This window comes from Neodiprion pinetum, chromosome 3, assembly GCF_021155775.2.
Source record: "Neodiprion pinetum isolate iyNeoPine1 chromosome 3, iyNeoPine1.2, whole genome shotgun sequence".
In the NCBI taxonomy this organism is placed as follows: Eukaryota; Metazoa; Arthropoda; class Insecta; order Hymenoptera; family Diprionidae; genus Neodiprion; species Neodiprion pinetum.
The window spans coordinates 41876882-41898875 of NC_060234.1; the positions used below are offsets into that span (position 1 = coordinate 41876882).

General features: G+C 41.5%; 2 protein-coding genes across 2 annotated transcripts; both read left to right on the plus strand.

Moving 5' to 3' along the window:
* The first annotated feature begins 811 nt into the window (after nt 1–811).
* On the plus strand, nt 812–6964 carry LOC124213643 (tubulin beta-1 chain). The gene is made up of 2 exons (XM_046615118.2): nt 812–971; nt 4714–6964. The coding sequence occupies exons 1-2, from the start codon at nt 915–917 to the stop codon at nt 5998–6000; spliced, it is 1344 nt and encodes a 447-aa protein (XP_046471074.1). The 5' UTR covers nt 812–914; the 3' UTR covers nt 6001–6964.
* Nucleotides 6965–11983: 5019 nt separating this feature from the next.
* LOC124213774 (tubulin beta-3 chain) lies at nt 11984–21896 on the plus strand. Its single transcript, XM_046615398.2, has 3 exons — nt 11984–12234; nt 17114–17222; nt 20311–21896. Exons 1-3 carry the CDS (start codon nt 12178–12180, stop codon nt 21510–21512), a joined length of 1368 nt encoding a protein of 455 aa, XP_046471354.1. The 5' UTR covers nt 11984–12177; the 3' UTR covers nt 21513–21896.
* Nucleotides 21897–21994: the final 98 nt, after the last annotated feature.

The window sequence follows — 21994 nt, forward strand, 5'->3', positions numbered from 1 at the left end:
TTTACCTTTATTTTTCATAGTTAAACATCATAATACATGCGAGGTATTGCGTGTCGTCACCACACGCTACGCGTAAGGACATAACCGACGGCATCTCAGGCTGCAGGTTCCTCTCATGACGAATAACCAGTTCTCGCCTGCAACGAAAAATCCAATTAAACCTAATTAGAACGCGTGCTTGGATGAAAAGGAATGTGTTGCTCGGATTGTATTCTAATTAATAAAATTATCATTCACGAACTAGATGCATGAACATGTTCACGATAAAATCATTTCTTCTCGGCGTGGTCGAGGCTCAGCGACGATTTATGGATCGATGTGTAAAACCTGCGCTGTGGTGCATTCGTCAGCTGCAGTAAACAGGGGACAGGCTCTCGCCTGTAACGTATTAGGAATAGTTGGAAAAAAAGAAGAAATAAACGAAGAAATGAAAACACAAAGAAACCAGAGTCGTGCTGTTTTTCCGACCAAAATTTACAACTGTATTCCAACACCACCTGCACGATGGACGGTAGATATTGGTCGTATCGAGCTACTATCTTTTTAGCTACGTATTGAAATCGCATTAGATAAACTGAAGTCAGCGCCGCATTTGGCGTATCGGTAACGAATTTGTGAAGAGATAATGAAAACACTACGTGCAGCTTCGGTAGTGTGCAAGTGGGCTCGAACGCCTGGGTGAATTTAGGCGAGGTTGGCAGAACTGAGTGACGTCGGCCGACCTTATACGGGCGGACCAATGGGAAGCCGGCGTAGGGCGTTGCTCTCCCCCACTTTCTCACCCGTTCGAGGCTTGAAAATCTGTAACGGGCGCCGGTGCCACCGCATTCGCATAAACGCTTCTCGGCTCTCGCGACGCGTACGAGCTTTCAGTTGTCAAGTAACAAGAGTTAGAGGCAATCCACCAGATCAACATGAGGGAGATCGTTCACATCCAGGCCGGTCAGTGCGGAAACCAAATTGGAGCTAAGGTGAGTTTATTATTCGCTTGATAAAATACAAATTTTTTTTCATAAGCTTTCCAGGGGCTCTGTAGCCGTAGAACGTGACGAAAAAGAAAAAAAATTCATTAGCCTCTTCTTTGTATGCAACTACTCGGAGATAAAACTCTGGTTAAAACTGCTCAGTGTTTGTACACCGCGATAAATTTTCCACCAGTGCATGCCTCTGTGAAGTGAATTATAAATATCGGGGATACGCGCATTCGAAATTCCGTAAGAAAGTGGACGAGACTCGGGACGCGCCGGCAGCGGCCAAGAAGCTACGAGAAAGAATCAATTCGGGTATAATAGTATAGGAACGCCGGCCGGTCGGCGTCAGGAATTTTTTCACACTTTAAAGGAGAAACTTGACGAGACGGAAGAACAATTTTTTACGCGTCAGATGCCGCGGCTTGCCGATATCCTCTCAAAGTCAACAATAATTCGTCCCTAGCAACAGATCTTATCTAGCAATCCGTCGCCGGCAAGTGTACTGTAACGTAAATGTACCATCTTTCTCCCCCCCCCCCCCCCCCCCCCCCCCCTCCCCCACCAAACTGTGTTGCCGCAACTGTTGAGTTGGCTGTCATGGCGACAGCGCCGGCCGGCGTAACGGTTTTTTTCCAACATCGCGGGTCGAAAGTTTGCGTTCAACTACCCGTCGAGACAGGCTAGAAACAGAGACCGTCTGCTGCGGTCGCTTATTCGGTGCATTTTCGCGGTCAAGCCGAGCTGTATCGACTCGGCACATTCGATCGGCTATTGGTAATATGCGTGGATTTCGGACAGGGTGTGGCTGAGGTGCGGATGCGATATTGCAGCATCGAGCGGCTGCGCACGCATCTCTTGTACCGTATTAGCTTTCCCTGCCACAGCGCTCCCATAGGTAGAACGTGGACGCTGTTGCGGAGAGAAAAAGAGAGAGCGAGAGAGAGGGAGAGAGAGAATATGAGATAAAATTGAGGAGCGAGCGAGAGCGAATATCGGCAAAGGCGTTCGTTCGTGCCACAGGGTCGTTCTTCCCGCGCTCTCTTGCTCGCTCGCTTGTTTCGTTGAACGCTGACAAAATAGCGTTTAGAACTTGTTTTATGTTGGCTTGCTTTCGGCGATTGATCGGCGTATTTGGACAAAATTTTCTGCCTCTCCGTCGGTCATTAATTTAGCTGTATTTTAACAAGTGGCGTCGAAGGACGATGTAGGCATGCACTTGTTTCATGACAAATGTCATTCCGGGAAGGGTATAAAATTTGTAAATTAACGCATGGTGGTATTTCTCCGTAAAACTTGATGAAAAAAAAAGATGGGAGCTAAAAAAAACAGCAACCTAGCAGCGCGAGACCGAGTCACGTCATCGTTACCAAGTACAGGATTCAGAATAGTAAATTTTAGTACAAGGCCACCCAGCCTTGAGTCAGTGAACAGAATGAATACACGTCAATTATTAGTAATGAAGCATACGGAGTTTGTTATATCGAGAGTTTAGTTTTATCGATTTTTAATAGCCTTGATTGGAATTTTTATCGAGTTTGATACTAGCCACTCCGAGTCTGTTTCTCGTTTTTTTACAAATAAATACGCGATGCCTCCTCTGTCGGTTCCTATACTGGACACAACTTGGAAGTTATTTCACCATGTGAAATTTTGCTTGCGTTCCTCGGAGCAGCTGGTTATTGAGGACAAAGAAATGCCAGGTGTTAGGTGCTGAGGGTTTCATTTTCCGTTAGCTACTACCCTGACCGAAAACGTCTGCCTCGTTAACAGATCACACACGTACAGGGCTCCTGATATGAATGTATTGTTAGATTGACGTTTATTATCGAAGGGTCGTCATTTTGGTCTTGATATAGTTAATCGGTCGATGCATCTTGATAAAATTATGAACTAGTTATTTTCAACTAGATATATTTGTTATCGGCTCGATGAATTCCTCCAATATAAAGCTCCAAAAGTATTGCCCAAGGTGTTATTATGTGGTTCAATTCGTTGTTCCTAGAGTCGATGTCACTCTAATGAGGAATTTAAATTGACTCGAAAAATGTAATCTGTCTCAAATATCTCATACTTTGATGTTCTCTCTATAAGGCGAGAATTAAAATCGTTCAAATAATTGCTTTATAGCATATAAACATAGTAGCATTGGTTTTCACAATTTCACGACCTTTGTAGTTACTTATCATAGTATGTTCGTTCCTTGGTTGACTGGCACCACTTGTGTATTTCTTTTTGCACTCTATTCAGAACCATATATGCAGTCATAGGCATTGCGTAATAATGATGGCGAAATATAGCAAGAGGAGATAAAGTTCACCTGGGCCCTGATGCTAATTACCTGTTATGGCAATATGGGCATGATCATCATTTCTATATATAGCGGTGACATTGGTGACTCATGTCTACTTTATTATTCTCGGGCGGTAGAGGGGGATGACGTCCCACCGCACGATGCTCATATATGGTCAGCCATTAGGCTGCATAACTTGTTACCTAATACGAAATTCATAAGAAATTGGCTCGTTTTGGTTGAGCAATGAAATTAAAAGGCAAATATGAAATAAGTTGAAAAGAAACCAAGTCACAGTTATCCCAGTAATCCAATTGATGCGTGATGCTTTTTACATTCCTGGGTTTCATTCATGACTAAATTTCTGCCTCTGAATCTGGTTCGGTGCTATTTATATTCGCAAAGTTATTATTTACCCTGCGAAACTGCTGCGGCCCGATGCATTTCCCGATTAGTCCGAGTTATGCTTTGCCGGTGTCGTTGAACTCCTGCCAGTCGAAGACGCTCCGTTGTTGCTCAGTCGAGTGTGTCAGATTGGCTAGTTGCTGCCTGGCTCTCGAGCGGATGAATAAATCACTAATTAAATTTAATTTGCCGTTCGCCATAAGCTCCTTAGTAGTTTCCCTGTTATTTGCATTTATGAAAATACACAACGCTGTGTAATTTTCTATAAAGTAATTCCACACTCGCCGGATTACTCTTATTGTTAGTTGAACCATATCGGTTGCGATGATGACGATGATGATTCTTTCTATTGCTGGGGAAAGAGTTTTATTTTTAATCGGAAGTTTTAATCAAATGCTTGAATAATAATTTTTTGTAAAATCATCCACGGATAAAGAATAAAGTTATAGACACAAGTGTTTGATAATTTGCGGAGATTTCACTGGTTTAAAGAAAAAAAACGAAATATTCAACTTTGTTACACGTGATGTAAGCTTAGATAAGATAAAAAAAAATCCACCATTAAACTGATGATAGAAGTTACAGGTTTCGTCGCTAGGGGCACATTTTAGGACTTTTAAGTATATGTGTGTTTACGTTTATGTGTTTACGCGTACGAATATAATAGAGTAGGCGGCAAATCTAGATGAAATGGTGCACTCTGATTGGCCTAGCGCTATCGCTTATAATTCAAAAACTATGCGTCGGACGATCTTCCGGAAAAGAAATTCTCGGTTGGATTTTAACGAGGTATTATGCTGGCTAGTCCGTGGGAGGCAATTTAGGGACACCCTGTATATACATGGCACACGAACCAAACACAAATTCGAAAACAGGTGATGAGAGAAATTAATGACACTGTAGTCAGGACGGCTAGGTGGTCTGGTGGAGTGAGGCTAAGCATCCCTAGATACCGGGTTCGATTCCTGGCTCCGTCGTTAATTTTTCAAGTCACCTGAAATATTTGAATTTGCAATTTCTATACTGATGATGTACGTTTGATTTCAGTTTTGGGAAATAATCAGTGACGAGCATGGAATTGACCCGACCGGCGCCTACCATGGAGACTCTGATCTTCAGCTGGAGAGGATCAACGTCTACTATAATGAGGCGTCAGGAGGAAAATACGTCCCTCGTGCGATCCTTGTTGATTTGGAGCCTGGTACCATGGACTCCGTGCGCTCGGGACCATTCGGTCAGATCTTCCGACCGGACAACTTCGTTTTCGGTCAGAGCGGTGCCGGAAACAACTGGGCGAAGGGTCACTACACCGAGGGTGCTGAGCTGGTGGACTCAGTTTTGGACGTGGTGAGGAAGGAGGCCGAGAGCTGCGATTGCCTGCAAGGCTTCCAGCTCACGCACTCTCTTGGAGGTGGAACCGGATCGGGAATGGGAACCTTGCTGATCTCAAAGATTCGCGAGGAATACCCCGACAGAATAATGAACACCTACTCGGTCGTACCGTCGCCAAAAGTATCCGACACCGTAGTCGAGCCCTACAACGCCACCCTCTCAGTCCACCAGTTGGTAGAAAACACCGACGAGACATACTGTATTGACAACGAAGCGCTGTACGACATCTGCTTCCGCACCTTGAAACTCTCGACCCCAACGTACGGTGACCTCAACCATCTAGTGTCCCTCACAATGTCCGGAGTTACGACCTGCCTCAGATTCCCGGGTCAGCTCAACGCCGATCTCCGCAAACTCGCCGTTAACATGGTTCCCTTCCCCCGTCTTCACTTCTTTATGCCCGGTTTCGCTCCCCTCACATCTCGCGGTAGCCAGCAGTACCGTGCGCTATCGGTACCCGAACTCACCCAGCAGATGTTCGACGCCAAGAACATGATGGCCGCCTGTGATCCACGTCACGGAAGGTACCTCACAGTCGCCGCGATATTCCGAGGAAGGATGTCGATGAAGGAGGTAGACGAGCAGATGTTGAACATCCAGAACAAGAACAGCTCGTACTTCGTCGAATGGATTCCCAACAACGTCAAGACCGCAGTGTGCGACATCCCGCCCCGTGGTCTCAAGATGTCGGCGACCTTCATCGGCAACTCGACTGCCATCCAGGAACTGTTCAAGCGAATTTCCGAACAGTTCACCGCCATGTTCAGGAGGAAGGCTTTCCTCCATTGGTACACCGGTGAGGGTATGGACGAGATGGAATTCACCGAGGCAGAGTCAAACATGAACGACTTGGTGTCCGAGTACCAACAGTACCAGGAAGCCACCGCTGACGAGGACGCCGAGTTCGATGAGGAACAGGAAGCCGAAGTTGACGAGAACTAAAGCGGTCGCCCTGGCCTTAGACACCCCAATCCCACCCATCCCTTATCCCTAAAAGCTGATTGTTCATTTTTTACTTTTCCTCTTATCGTCATTATAAATTTTTATTTTTCCTTCACATCTTCCCTCTCACCTGTTACTATTATTATTATTATTTTTTTTTTTTCGCTATTTCCTCTATATACCGACTCGTTTGTTATCACACAACCATGACAGCAGCCAGGACGCGCCGCGCTTTACTACCTTCACCGTTTTCCTCCCAACTTCCCCTCTTGTCTTATCGCTCCTGTTCACCTGTACACAACACCTGTATAAAAAAAAAACTCATACATACGTACGATGAGTTTTTTTTTTTTTTATGTAACGGTCCGGCGGAATGTTTTCTGTAAAGATCGACGACGCTTCTTGAGAGATACAGAGAAAGCGTTTGTTTTTTTTGGTTGTTCTTTTTTTCTCATCGTTGAAAAAAAAATAACAATACTTTTCGCAATAAAGACATCATTAAAAATAATAATTGAATAATTGTTTTTTTTTTTTGAAGGTTGCATTATTTCGTCAATTCTTTCGCCTTTACAACTTATATACAAAACGTTTAACGTATAGCAAAAAAGACAGGCGCGCTTGTCAGCCAGCTTTATTAATATTGGGGAAAAAAGGTCCTCTTCTATTTGGTACTTTAGTTGTACGTATAAATATATTGTATATTTCTCTGTTGTAAAAATCAGCAACACATTCCGAATAAAACTATATAGGTATCGTTACTATCGTGTAACAAAGACTGACGCCTTGTGTTTTGTACTTTTCTCTTCGTCTTCTTCGTAAGCTTTTTTTTTCATGAATGTATTAATTCTGGTTGCTTTAGCGCGTCTTGTATTTACCACCCTACAATTGTAGTATCGTCAGCGAGATTGCCACAATCTTATAATAAATTATTATGAAATAAAAAATACATTTTATTAACACGTAATTACTATACATTATTAATCACAGTAATAAGTTACTCTCCCGTTTGTCCTACCTATTCCCTAACTATATACAAAGTCATCCTTCGAATCCTGAGTGTCCGTTTCACCTAATTAAATAATGATTAATTAATTCAACTATTACGTCCTGTTCATACAAAAACTCTTGTCCGTGTTACCATATGCAATTTTCTTATCTTCGATTTTTGTAAAAGATCTCTCAAATCGAGTTTCCTTCTATTATTTATACTTTTTCTTTATCTTACGATGCAAAAATATGATATCAAAATAGAAACAAGTTTTGGTGCACTAGCCTTCTGGACGATCATGCGATCTTAGGTCTTTATTAAAATTCCTTGGAGTATGTCAGTTACAAATTAAGTGTGAATTCATATGTTCTTTGCTTTCCGCCTTTTAGCATGAACCATAAAATTTTCTACTACAACGAGCAATTTCATAAAACTGACGAAGTAATATAATGTCTAGTGAATCCTGAGATTTGAGCAATGAACTATGGCAGCCGAAATCTGGATTATCAATCAAAATTTATCGAGATGTGTAAGTATTGAAAGAAATTTATTAATGAATATTTAATACATTAATTAAGTAAAATGGGATTTTGGGGAATGTGAATGTCTCGACGAACAAATGTGAAAACTTTTTGCACGCATAGTTGAAGATGAGTTGCATAATTGCGGTAAGTAAAAGAATTTACGTCCGATCAATACAATTATGGATGTAATTTGGGATATTTCGATTATTATATTTCCAGCGCAACCAGTTGTGTAATTTCTGAGTTGTGCATTTTAATTCACGATCAGCGAAGTGAATCATTGCAAGTTTCACATGTTCTTCCATGAATGTACTGTATGTGGCGAGGGGTTATTTACTTGGTAAGCCCTATGTACGCTGGGCTCCGAAGTCTTCTCAATTTTTTGGAAGTCACTTGGAATTATACTTAGTTTTCCGGCATCTTGAAGTCATCGGAAGTCATTGATAGTCAATGGAAGTCATTGGAAGTATTTGGAAATAAAGTAGCGGTAGTCAATGAAAATCTCATTATTATACGTCATAATCCTTCTCAGTTTGTGATAAAACCAAAGTCAAGTTGAAAAAAGGTGTTATGTATAATTATATTGAGTGTGGTAAAAAAGATATTTGTTTTAATTCCGTGCACTTCACGCGATCGAGCCCTGGACCTGGCACTCGACACTATAACATCCAGCAGTAAACTACCAGCAAAATCTCGAGCAAAATCCATAATCCGGCGAGGACGACCCCAGAGTTATTTAGTTCAACTTTCTATATTCGCACCACGGGCATCGCACTACGATATAAGCATTGAGATAGTCATAAACTACATTAGTGAAGACGTTTTTACGATGACTTAGAATTAAATCCACGTAGTGGTTATTGAGTTATTGGCTCTTGAAATTACTTCCTGAAGCAGCGTTTAAATTACTCAGGAAATGTGTAGAATTACTGGAAGTCGACTGAAGTTAATTGGAATCAATTAGAGGGACGGTAGTTTTTGAAAGTCATTGGATGTCATTGGTAGCTAATTGAAGTCCTTGGTAGTCTTTGGAAGCAATTCGGAGCCACTGGAGGTCACTATGAAGTCTTAGGTTTGTAATCTGGAAGTCATTGGAAGTGTTTGGCCGTCATTGGTAAGCAATGGGAATCCTTGGAAGTCCTTGGAAGCTAATTCTATACTCAAATTTGAAGTGAATAGATCTTCGGTACACAGTCCTTACGTTAAGCTACTTGGAAATCGGTGCATTTTTCACATCGACAGCAGTCGACAATAATTCTGAAAAGGTATAAAATTTTAATAGTAAGAATGTGTGGCACTTTAATCGAAGTTTATTTAACCTTGGCAGCTTAGCACCTGACGATACGAATGCCAAGTTCACGTTCCATTATTCACCTGATTAAAAAATTAATCAAGTTGAGGTTTCAATAAAAGTTCCAATGGCAAAACTTTTATCGAGAAGTGTTCTGCGTCAAGAATTCATTATCAAAGTTGGTTGAATTACAGTGATAGTTATTTCGTGTTTGCAATTCGAAATGCTCGAATGTTTTTGCAAATTGAAAGCAACAAGAATTTCTCCAAAAAATTGACAGTATTTAGGTTTAATTTCGAATATCGGTAAAAATTCTGCAGTTGCTATACGCCTGGATGTTGTTTGTCCGTACGTAGGTATGACGCACAGGTTGCAGACAATTAGGCGTTGCGGCCTTGGTATTTTACCAGAATTATTCTCACATCGATTTTTAATTAGATAACGACCGCTCGAATTGTGAACAATTTAAATGCTAGACTAACGAATATGTTCTGCAAAATGTAGTGTAGTGTATTTTGCTGAAGTTTAGTAGTCCGTCCATCATATTTTTATAACTCACTCATTTCCTTGAACACTTTAACCGTGTTGGATTAGGATGATAAAAATCTGCAATTCTAAATATTGAATCTATTGACAGCGGGGCGAGTTCTCAGCGTCACGAATCGGAATCGTGAAATTTCGCATTATATACAACGGCTCTAAGTGAACGTGCGAAAGTCTTTTATATGATGTCAGGACTAACTGTAAGCTCGCATACGGCTGTTAATATTTCATGAAATTCTTCACGATCCAGTTCACCGTTTGGGTAATATAATACGAGACAAGACACGTGTGTAGCGTCGGTTCATATCCGTTGCTATATTACTTTATCTCGCCTAATTAATCAGACGATTAAACCATATTATTACAGAGATACGGTCTCCTGAGTTATCCTCTGATTCTCTTCTCATGTCAAGGAGTCGGTTTTATTGTCATGAAAGTCGTGGCTCGAGGAGATAACAAACTTGCAGTTTAAATTTATCAAGATAAACTCGCGTGCTCCACTCAACTGATGTATATCTGATTTCTTTCCCCACTTTTTACTTTTTTTTTTTGGAATCTCTTCATTTTTCCCTCTTGAAGAGGTAGGAAACCCTCGAATTTTAGTGCAATATCGTGATAAAATTGAATTTCCTCTTCACAGATGCGCCCATCTGCAATACGAGCACAGCTGCGATCCGAAATCAGTGTCCTGGGTCACGTCGACGGCGAGGATGGCGAACACGAGGGAATATTTATAGATGTTTTCCCTCGCTTCGATTCTCTTTGCGGTAGCCACGTATTGTTGGAAGCTGGATAAATTGTTGGAGGCTACGGATTAGGCGGAATCGTGACCGTTCGGCTGTGACTTCGACCTTGGGATCGTTCAGAAAAAGACTGGATATACGTGGATCTGGTTTCGACGCCTCAATTAATTAATTGACAAATTGGCGTATGATTTCTAAGTGGCAAGATGCGGAAGTTACGAACTGATCTAATCATCTGTCATTCACCTTTCGTCGCGGTCACCTTCCCGTGATTCGTGTAAAAATAATACCGGGAGGTGCTTTCGTAAGGAGGAAATGATCATCGAATGTTTCGATTCAGTGCATCGACGTTGTATGGTTATATCGATTAAATTATGGTTTCACTGGGTATTATTAGCTGCAGCTAACCAACTGATACTCATTGTCAGCAGGCTGACGCATTTGACTCATGCGGGAAAAGCTGGCGACTTGTGAGCGTTGATAGGATATACAGTCTTTTTCGCGCCCACTTTACAGGCTTCAGGTTGGCCCTCGATGCTCGATGAAAATCCACCCCAAACGCTTCCACGAACTTATATATTATCACTCGATCCTCTAACGCTGCTTGCTATTTTTCCGAATGATACGCGAATTTTAGCATCTTTGAAGCGGATGCAATTTGTTTCGAATCCGAATTTAAAACCAAATGAATCCTTCGTATACCCATACAGATTAGGCTAAACGTGTTGAATATTCGATACGACTGTTGAAAGTGAAATGAAATAGTCACTTGATACAGAGCCAAAAAATTGTGTTAGTAATCCGATATTCATAATATCAGCATCCCGAGGTTGACAAGTTTCAAAAGCCACAGAAATGTTCCACAGGAATATCTACATAAATAAAACCACGTTTTATGTTATGGATATCATAAGGTTCACGTTGGTTTCAAGAGCGCTCGACTCTTCATCAGTAAGTATTTTTTTTACTGTAAATTGAAACACATTTGTGTGATCTGATATGCGATCTTTTTACGTAAGTTTAAGTACCAGGAACTACCGGCCGAATTCAACATTTTTTTTCAGTCTCACTGATTAGGATACCGCTGATCAAATAAAATTTATTTGCCAGCGTAGATATCTGAGTATGCTTCAAAATTACCAAAGAAGCAACACGAAATTGCTCTTTTGTTTAAAATCAAAATTTCCATGTTCAACGTATGTGCAAGTTTGACAGAAGTCTCCAGAAGTATCCAGAAGTTTTCTCGCAAATTTTTGCATTCACGCTATGAGATAAAAAGTAAGAAATATTTGAATTTACTCAAAAATGTTTAAAATTTTCAGCATGAATTTCTGATGCTATTATAAAAAGACCGAGTCCTCATATTCGAATTATCTAAAAACATACCATATACCTGGAATATAATCCCATTCGGAAAATTTCAGTACAACTCCAAAGTGCCTACTTTTCCCGATAAAAAAAACAAAAAATAAAAACCATTCATTCTTATTCCTTTCGCATGTATAAGTCATATTTTACCCAACGATAGGAAATGATCGACGAAAAATTCGAAGACGTGATAAAATCGGCGAACGTGTGATTTGAAGCCTAAAAATTGATGGATTTTAATATTAAGTGATATATCCCATAACCCCATGACATATCCAAACAGCAGCCAGATCGAAATTTTTACCCTGAGAAACCATGTATTCCAAGCACCTGGTACTTTTCCGGGTGTGTTTAGTGTAGTTTCGGTTTAAATAACCATTGTGATTCACGAAATTTCCATCGGCGGTACCGCATCCGTTCTGCTCGAATTCCGTGGAGTTCTTAAAGTCCCAGAGTCTCCTGGTGGGGATGGATGACGGGTGGCTGCAGGGCGCCGGGCGTCCCGGCGACAACGTCGGCGAGACGGACGGTGCTCTTCAGCCACTCGCATTTCGCCGGCGCACTTGCTCGTCCGCACTTCTGGTGGTACTCCCTCGGCGACACGCTCCCTTACGCATCAGAACAGGAGACGCGGCTCATCGTCATCGCAACGCGTTTCGGCGAAAGATCCGATCGTCAGCCAGGACACTCCGCAGGGAACGCAGGATAGAAAAACCGACAATGAGGGAGATCGTTCACCTACAGGCCGGTCAGTGCGGAAATCAGATCGGAGCCAAGGTACGAGACGAATTTCACCTCTTTTCAAATTCGAATCTTGCCAAGCGTTCCAAACATGGCTTTAGGAACACCGGCGGTTTTTTTGAATTCAGGAATTCAAGGGTCTCAGTTTCACGTCTAAATACCGTTACGATTCGTTATATACCGATTGTACATTTTTGCGCCTGACACTGTAAAATGAACGATTATACGAACATGGTTTTAAGAACACTGGCGGGTTGTTTTTGAATTTGGGAATTTGCGGGTTTCGATTCATTACTGATTGTACATTTTTGCGCCCGACACTGTTAAGTGAAAGATTTTACGAACATGGTCTTAGGAACACTGGCGGGTTTTTTGAATTCGGGAATTCGCGGGTCTCATTTATATGCACAAGTTTTTTTACAATTCATTGCTGATTGTAGAGTTCTCTGCAAGAAATACTATAAAACGAACGACTTGGACATTGAATTTCTAACCCAAGGAAGAGTTCAACTGACACAATAAATTTCCGGTGCCTTCTGTCACTTCTCGACGTTTTTTTCCCCCGGTTCTCATACGCGAAGGCAGTATGTGCGGTGCATATGCACGCAGGCCGGAATAAGAAGAAAAGTAAATAAACCAATCGCGGGACCTCTTAAACCGCAGACGGTACGCTCTGATTCCTTGACGATTCAAATCCAGCACTGAGACTCTTTCAAAGGGGGCTCTTGACTTCCACTCGAAACCGGCTAACTTGATCACCGAGGCAAGTATAAGATAACGACGAAGAATTTGACACCGATTCTTGAAAATTAATCGTTGTATGAATCATCGGTAAAAGAAATGATACGATCTGTAAGCCATTCGTTGATGTTATGGAACGAGAAATTGATCGCCGTAGCAAATTTTATTCTAGCTATCGGATTTCCAATAGAAATATCTTCCGATCTATAAAAATCGGCAAATTATGAAAATAAACGAGTATCCGTTGAATTCTTTCGCACCCCGCATTGTAAATAATATGCTTCGAGTGGTGCCTGCATGTAAAAATATATTCATAGATATGTACGCGGCATTCTGTATATAATTTCCGGCGATGCGTTGGCAACGACGTGACGCTTGCAAAATGTTGAAGCCAGGATACGTCTACGTGTGCATTTACTTAATTGCGAGCTCTGCGTATATATCTTATCGACCCGCACCCAGGAATAATATCCTACCTGCGGTGTACTCGTATAATATTCCGATTGACGACAGCCCGTCCCGCTTCGTACGGTTCTTTGTCATGAAAAAGCGACAAATAAGAAGCAGTTAAATCTGATCGAAAAGAAAAAATTCGGGCAGAGATTATCGACCGTAATAAACCGAAAATGATTTGGGCCCACCCTTCCGGAAGTTGAAGCACTAAACCGCAGACTAAAAGAGGAAACTGAAACCCGCACTTATCGTTAATTAAAACGTTAATTGCCCTGAGTATTTAAAACCATGAATCAAGAGTTTTAAAAAATTGATCCCCGTTTTGCCCATTATTGAATTTAATTATCTTCTGTATTTTACGGTAACTATTCCCTGTACTCTAAATTTTTTTATTTCCTTAGTACAATAATAATATGACACTTTTAACGCTCTGCAAACTTGCGGGAATAAATATTTGAGCAATATAATGGTGAGGTTGACTTTAGCTACACGGGAACAAGATAAGATTGCTCGAAAAAACGCCGAGTGTATTAACGGGATCGTGATTAATTTTTATCGGGAATAAAACATTTCGAAATCAATGAATAATATGATGTTCGAAATGGCGAAAAAATTGCAGGTGATTCTCTTGGCTGATCGTGAGATCGATGCGGTACAGTTTTCTCGTTTTTCGAACGTTTCTTTACGATTTCATGTCCGTTCGGGTAAACTAGAGAATGCTCGAGTTTATTGAACTTTTTGCGAGCCAGCAACAGTGAGCGAGCGAATGACTCAGAGCTGGAAGGCAGCGGTAGGAAAACGCTTTATTGTCCTTGGGTCTTGGAGGATGAATAAAAATAATTATACTAAATTGACCTTTATCCGTTCCAAGACTCGCGGTTAAGGGACGAGCCAACAAATTAACTACGAGGAGTGCTTAGCGAGCGTTTAAACGGGCAATTGCACGTGAAATTCCGATCGAGATTCTCCCGCAATTACCGGCTCTCTTCTTTTTTTTCTTCTGATCTTTCTCCGGCTGAAAATTATTTCCTCGTTTTTAGCCGTCTCAATTGTCCCCTCGAGATTATGACAGAGCATCCCACTTCAAAATTAAAACCATACGTCGACTTAGTTTCTCGGTAAATTTTTCCAGCATCAAAGTTTCATCTCAACCTTCATGTCTAGAGTGAATTACCAAAATAAAAATAATCAAAATGCTTCTATTTGAATAAAGAAACACTTTCTGGACGATTTTGAGATGTTCTGGACATATCTCAGAAACTGAGTGTTTTTTTTCTTCTTTAAGATTTGCATTTTTTTCGCAATCTGAGAATAATTCTACAAAATAAACAGCGGCGTTGAATTTGTCAGGAAATTTTACTCCTATTTTTCATATACTCGACAATTATTTAATATGCAGTATATCTCGAGAAAATCGTAAAAAACGAAAATCAAGATCTTACCGAGTCTCTCGTCCCGTTCATTTACAATTATCAGTTTTTGCTTCCCTTCCCTTACTTCCCGAATGGAACATTTACAACGCTACATTAAAAAAGCACCCCGCTCTATTCTCGCGTTTCTTTGTGCTCGGTGAACTCGGATATGTACGTAGAAACTCCGGAACTCAGGGCTTCGTTCAACATGCGGCAACCGTGTGGCGAGAATGATACGGAATACTCGAGTCTCCGGGTGCAATGAAGGACTGTCGTGCACGTGCCGTGTTCTCAGCTATCCGACCAGCCATGCTATCCGTTAATTATGCGCCATTTCATAACGATTTTAACGAGACTTCCTGGCTGAACTCGCTCATTCGTGACACTGCATACGTGTAAAAAACGTTCGCAGCTATGAATTTTCACCCAGGATAATAATTGGCCCAACATCCTGTAATCGATTCCCAAGAAGTCAATTTTCACGAAAAAAATTAAGATACGAAATCAAAATTAGCTAAAAAGAAAATCCGGGACTGATCGTCGAGAAGGAAAGTATTTCACCCTCGCATTGGTCTGGATACATAGTAAATTTCTGACGGTAAAAAATTCAACGCGATATAGGAACCTTCGAATATTAGATGTGTATAATCAAAATTCATTCACGGTTCGATTTATCGGTCAGTGAACATTGGACTCGATTTTCTGCACGACGGATCTCGCGATCAGAGCGTGAAAACAAAGCTTTATTCAATCATTGGTTCGTTTAGTTTACCCACATTTATGAACGCCGAGAAACGGAGGAGGACGGCGATTTTGTGAATCCGGACTTAGTTGCAATGTTGTAGATAGACGGGATAATCCCAGTTACGCTCGAATCTCTCAGTCTAATTATTATACTTTAATGACGGTTTTATTCAAATGAAATTCATCCGCGGAACGAAATGCAGATTAGAAGATCATCTATTTGACGTTTTAACGATTAAGGTGAGCCTATAAAGACGACTCGCCTAGTCAAATTGTTTCTTTTTCACTTTGAGTTGATACTATTTTCGATTTGACAATCGGAACGAGTAATGAAAATATTCTTAAATCTACACGACCAGATTGTGAATAATTTTTATCTGACAAACTGAGAAACAAAATTACTGCCACGAAAAGATAAATGAAGGCTATCCGAATTAGTTTCGGTTTATTCATCGTCAGCAATTGATCCTATCTTTAATTAAGTCTGAACAAATATTAATACCAATTGTCCTTTTATTAACCTCTCATAAATCCGATCTCTTTACAGCCAATTAAAACGCAGTTTTGTCAATAAATAGTTGAAACCGAGGGTGAATCTGCATTTCCCCAATTTTCTCGTGAAACTAAGCAGAAGCGACTAGGGAGAAATTCAAGTCTCGGGGATTCGGAAGCCTGGGAAATGCGTCTGGGTTTATATCTATGTCCATATCTCGTAGCGCGATGCAGGCTTAGCGGCAGCCGAAGCACAGTGGGGTCTATTAATAGTGAAAAAGAAAATAGTAAGAGATGAGGAGACAAACGTAGAAGGAGCTGTGCGGTGCTGCAGCAGGGCGAAAGAGAAGAAGAGACTGTTAACGGAGCGACTTCTCTGCTGCAGTGCATGCGACAACTGTTCCCGAGTGCAGCGTACCGGCTATTTATACTTACCGGAGACATATTATACCACCTACCTCCTCTCCTCGCGCATCTCATCCGCGACGGGATTTTTGACGTCCGAAAAGAGTGCTTCAAACCCGGCGCAGCTGCGCTCGGAAATTATCACCTTTGCCTCTTTCGGTGTTCTTCGATCGGACAGGGATGACAATTAGTTGAGAATCTCTCCAACGATGGTCACCAAGTTAAAAAATTAATCGATGAGTCGATTATTTCGTAGTTTTTTGAAACGGTGAATTTGAAATCAAAATTTCGTAAATTTCAGTATGTAGTCTTAATAGGGGAAAAGTTTTTTCATAATTTATAGTTTCGTTCGGAATATTTTTTTATTTTAGGTATAAATATGCATTCATCTTTCACTTTTTATATCAAGTAGGTATACTTAGTAAGTAAGATAATGATAATAATTGATACTTTAATCAGATAAATTGATACTGTATTGAGTTGTTTATGGGAATAAAAAATAAAAATCGATTGTGAGGAAAAAAAATCGAATCGGTCGATTAAGCGAGTTTGAAAAATAATTTATCATACTCTAAAATCGATTATTTTTGTCATTCTTAGTCGAGATTCATGAACTGAATTGAACTCTATCGTAATACGTATATATATATATATCAATTTATTTGCAGTTCTGGGAGGTCATTTCCGAGGAACACGGCATCGACCCGTCCGGCATCTACCACGGGGACAGTAACCTCCAGTTGGAGAGAATCTCCGTTTACTACAACGAAGCCTCAGGTAAAATTTGCAACTCCTATTTTTTAATCCGACAATTCGAGGAAATTATTAAAATTGAAATAGCAAGAACAAAGAATTCTCTAAATCAAGAACATAAATAAAACTGAATTTTTTCTAAATTTTATTGATTCAATTTCAAATTGAATAATAAGTAAAAAATTCCAACAGACAAATTGAAGAACTGAAATTGATCCGCTGAAGTTTGCCGATGACGCGATTTTATTGCAGCAGCCTGACTGGCTTCTTTGACTATGTATACACTTGCGTGAAAGTGAGGATTTGTGAGACGTCATTCTTAGAGTTAAATATACAGTCAAAGTAAACACAGTTTCCCTCATGAATCGGCTCAGCAGCTGTTTCGACGTTAGATAATTCGGTCTGCAATTAGTCAGAAGAGAGACACTCCAATATGATTTCACGAAGCCGATGAGCTTCTGCACTCATCACTTTATTTTTATAAAAAAATTTTCTATCAACATACGAACTCAGATCGCTTCTCAGTGAATTTTCTCCTACAGAAATTGAGATGTCGAAGAAAATTCGCTGTTGCTAGAGGCAATAATTCTTCCGATGAATTAGAGGCCAAAGGAACTGAAATCCAAACACCCTTTGATCTGATTCCCCTTGTGTCTAACGGTTGCACTTTTACTGCATCGAACTGTTATAAGCTATAAGAGGCCAATCCCGACAGATCAGCTGTTTAAAAATTCCATTTAAATACCTCGCTCATTTAAAAACATTTTCTGATGAAGAACACCGATGACTCAGCTCAGTGATGGAGAATAGCTTGGCATAACATTCGTCATATCGTTGAGATGTGATTTTTTTTTTTTTCTTTTTATGACTTGTTGTTTCAACAATAAAAATTTTACGACACCCGAAGTGAGTCAAATTTCACAGTATACAAACTGTTCTCTTTCCGGGAATGTGTAACATTACCTAGACGCGTAAATATAGGCATACTTGCACGTCGATTTTCGTAACTTATCGGTGACTGGCGGTGGAAATGAATCCGGAATTAAGGAATTCGGTAGCCCGAGACGCAAGTCCTAAGAAGCGAAATTTCCAGTCGTCATGCACCGACCTTGTACGGTTGGGACGGTTCTTAGCGGATAGCGAGGTCTCTCAGTTCTCGTTGGTCAAAAATAGATTTCTCCCGCAGTGTCGACGGTGGTATGTCAAAGTCTCGGAGGCAGGACGAATGAATTTGAGAAGAGAAAGAAAGAGAAAAAAGAGAAGGGAAAAAGCGTTCGGAGCATAGAAATAAGAAAGGAGAAACTGGCAGTCGAGGAACCTCGTTAGGTTACGACTGAAATAACTTTTTTCCAAGTCATACGGTTTCCCTTGGATGCGATAGTTCAACGCAGGCAAACGTATAGGATGTGTTATAGGAAGTAGCTTGAGCTCACAAATAACTGGTATGCGAGATAAGCTTCTCCGTGGCCAACAATAAGACTAGAGTAAAAAGGGACAGAAATATTGCTTGGCCTCTGAGTCCACCGGAGATGTTACTTATCTTTTATATCCCATCGTCAAAAACAATATACTCGTCAAGCCTGAACGGCTTCGGTATCGTGGTCAGAAATGTTAGGAATTCGGAAAGAGCACCACATGTGCATCAAACGGACCAGATCATTTCACCCGAACTAATCTGCTACCTTGAGCAATCATTCAAGGAATTGAATTGGAGCCACTCAGATGCTAGATATATGAAGATCAGTTTTTCCTGCAGGTTATTACAACTTCGTGAAGACCGATTGTAGATAATTGGTTGAAACGTTTTGCTGAATACTCATTTCATATTATTGTTTACCGAGTTACAACGTTACTATAATCAACAGTTATTTACCGATAGCCATTTAACGGTTTCTTGGACCCGAGACCAGATGCCACTCGTAATAAGTTGATCACACTTGCCAAACCATATCCAAATAAAGATTTCCGCCTGTGAGTTAATTGTGATAATGAGTTTTCAATGGAATGACAATTGAGCTATGATTAGTATTCAAGATTTGTCGCACCGCGGTTAAATTTGATCGTTCGGCGATCACTGACGCAGGTGAAAAAGAAGCTTACTACGTCTGAAACGGAGATGAGTAAGATCTACAGAAAAATTGAATGTAATCGCTGTACGTGCAGAATTGAGAATCGTATCGTGAGAGTCTGGGACTTATGAGTAACAACGCTTTGCGCTCCGATTAAAGGCGGGGTCTCTTTTCAAACCGAACTCCTTTTGAAGGCCATAAAAAAATTAATGTCTGAGGCATATCGCGACCCGCGAATGTAAATACGAATCTATTCGAATTTATTATTAGAACGTGCTTAGCGTGGCTAAATTAGCTTCCCTAAAAGTCGCGTTGGTCCACGACTCGAGACTTCCCCTCCATGTACGCGACAGCCGCGGCTCTTTGTCACCGTTTACAATTACGCATACTGCATGCGGTACACGTGCAATTTGCGTATCGTTTGTTCCCTTCCATGCACAGCTCCATGTACAACGTACCAAAGCGTAATGACGATAACTATCCACTGCACTGTGACTCGATCTGTGTGGTACCAGCTATCGAGCAGGGTCCGTGTGACGAGAAAAGTTTTCGCCCTGTTTGTCACCCTTGAGAAAAATTTTCATTGGTATAACGTTAAACGTGAGAGAGTAGGGGGAAAAAACCGAGTTGGCACCTCGAAAACTTTGCATATTCATACTCTGATGGTATTTTAAGTGTCTGGTTTGCTTTTTGAAGAGTTCAATATACACGTGGCGTGAATGAATTCATGCGAATGCAGGCAGGGTCGCTAAATGGAGAGAATTTAACGAGCAGTGCATGCTTCGTGAGTTTTGAATGACGACTGCACTCATATTCAAAGTGGAGGTTCTGGTTATCCAGGCTCGAAATTAAAGAGAGGCGGGAAAACTTCAATGGTCTACCACACAACTCTTATTTCATTTCAGATCATCAGAGTGTGAATTGCAGAGTTGGAGGATGAGAAGTAACTTATCTAGCTTCAAGTATCGTCTTTTATTCCAGAAATTTGTGTGTCGAAAGTGTAAAATAAGCCACCTCACGATGATATGTGGTGTTTCTTTCAGTTGCAACATCGACAAATGGAGGAAAGTACGTTCCCCGTGCGATTCTACTCGACTTGGAGCCCGGAACTATGGACGCAGTGCGTTCTGGAACGTACGGGAAGCTGTTCCGTCCGGACAACTTTGTCTTCGGGCAAAGTGGGGCCGGAAACAACTGGGCGAAGGGTCACTACACGGAGGGTGCCGAGTTGGTCGACGCGGTTCTGGACGTCGTGCGAAAGGAGTGCGAGAACTGCGACTGTCTTCAGGGATTTCAGCTGACGCATTCCCTGGGGGGTGGGACGGGATCAGGAATGGGAACACTCCTGATATCAAAAATCCGCGAGGAGTATCCGGACCGGATAATGAACACCTACTCCGTAATGCCGTCCCCGAAGGTATCCGACACCGTTGTGGAACCGTACAACGCGACGCTGTCGGTTCATCAGCTGGTGGAAAACACCGACGAGACGTACTGCATAGACAATGAAGCACTGTACGATATCTGCTTCCGGACCTTGAAGGTCTCCAACCCGTCTTACGGGGACCTTAATCACCTGGTATCTCTGACAATGTCCGGAGTGACAACGTGCCTCAGATTCCCAGGGCAACTGAACGCCGATCTACGTAAGTTGGCCGTGAACATGGTGCCGTTCCCACGACTCCATTTCTTCATGCCGGGATTCGCTCCACTCACTTCTCGCTCGATGCAACAGTACTCGGCCTTGTCGGTGCCCGAGCTTACCCAGCAGATGTTCGACGCCAAGAACATGATGGCTGCCTGCGACCCGAGGCACGGACGGTACTTGACAGTGGCTGCAGTATTCCGGGGAAGAATGTCGATGAAGGAAGTCGACGAGCAAATGCTGAGCGTTCAGAACAAGAACAGCCCGTATTTCGTCGAATGGATTCCCAACAACGTGAAGACGGCCGTGTGCGACATACCACCAAAGGGACTCAAGATGTCGTCAACCTTCATCGGCAACACGACAGCCATTCAAGAATTGTTCAAGAGGATCTCTGAGCAGTTCACCGCCATGTTCAGGAGGAAGGCTTTCCTTCATTGGTACACTGGCGAGGGAATGGACGAGATGGAATTCACCGAAGCTGAGTCCAACATGAACGACCTGGTCTCGGAGTATCAGCAGTACCAGGAAGCGACCGCGGAGGAAGATTTTGAGCCCGAGGAATGCGGAGACGACTTTGAAACCTGCGAACAGGAGTGAAGCTTCGTCGCTGTTTGCTTTGACGTGGACGAAGGCCGAGAACTTCAGCGATAAAACAGACTCGTTCCAGGAAACGGCGTCGATCGATCATCTAGATGTAACACCGTGTATCATCACGATATAAGAATGTCCTAAATACTTTAGTCATATTTATGTTATACTATTATATACTAAACGTAGTATTCGCTACTTTTGTAATTTTATACTTGAGTATAATGATAGATAGTTAAACAGATATACGGAAGACTGAAGATGAAAATTGTAAACATTTACTTATGTGTTGGTTTGGGATTAGGCCAGGCTTTCCTTTGTAACACGATTGTACATGATCCCTCATACGAGCACCAAAGCTCTAACCAAAAATTTAATTGCGATTACACCGTATATACATACTTCTTTACACCTAACAGCTTTTGGATACCGAGGAAAAGAGTTTTCTTGTTCCTACTCTTCAGGGGATAGTTTGAGGATTCTAATTTATG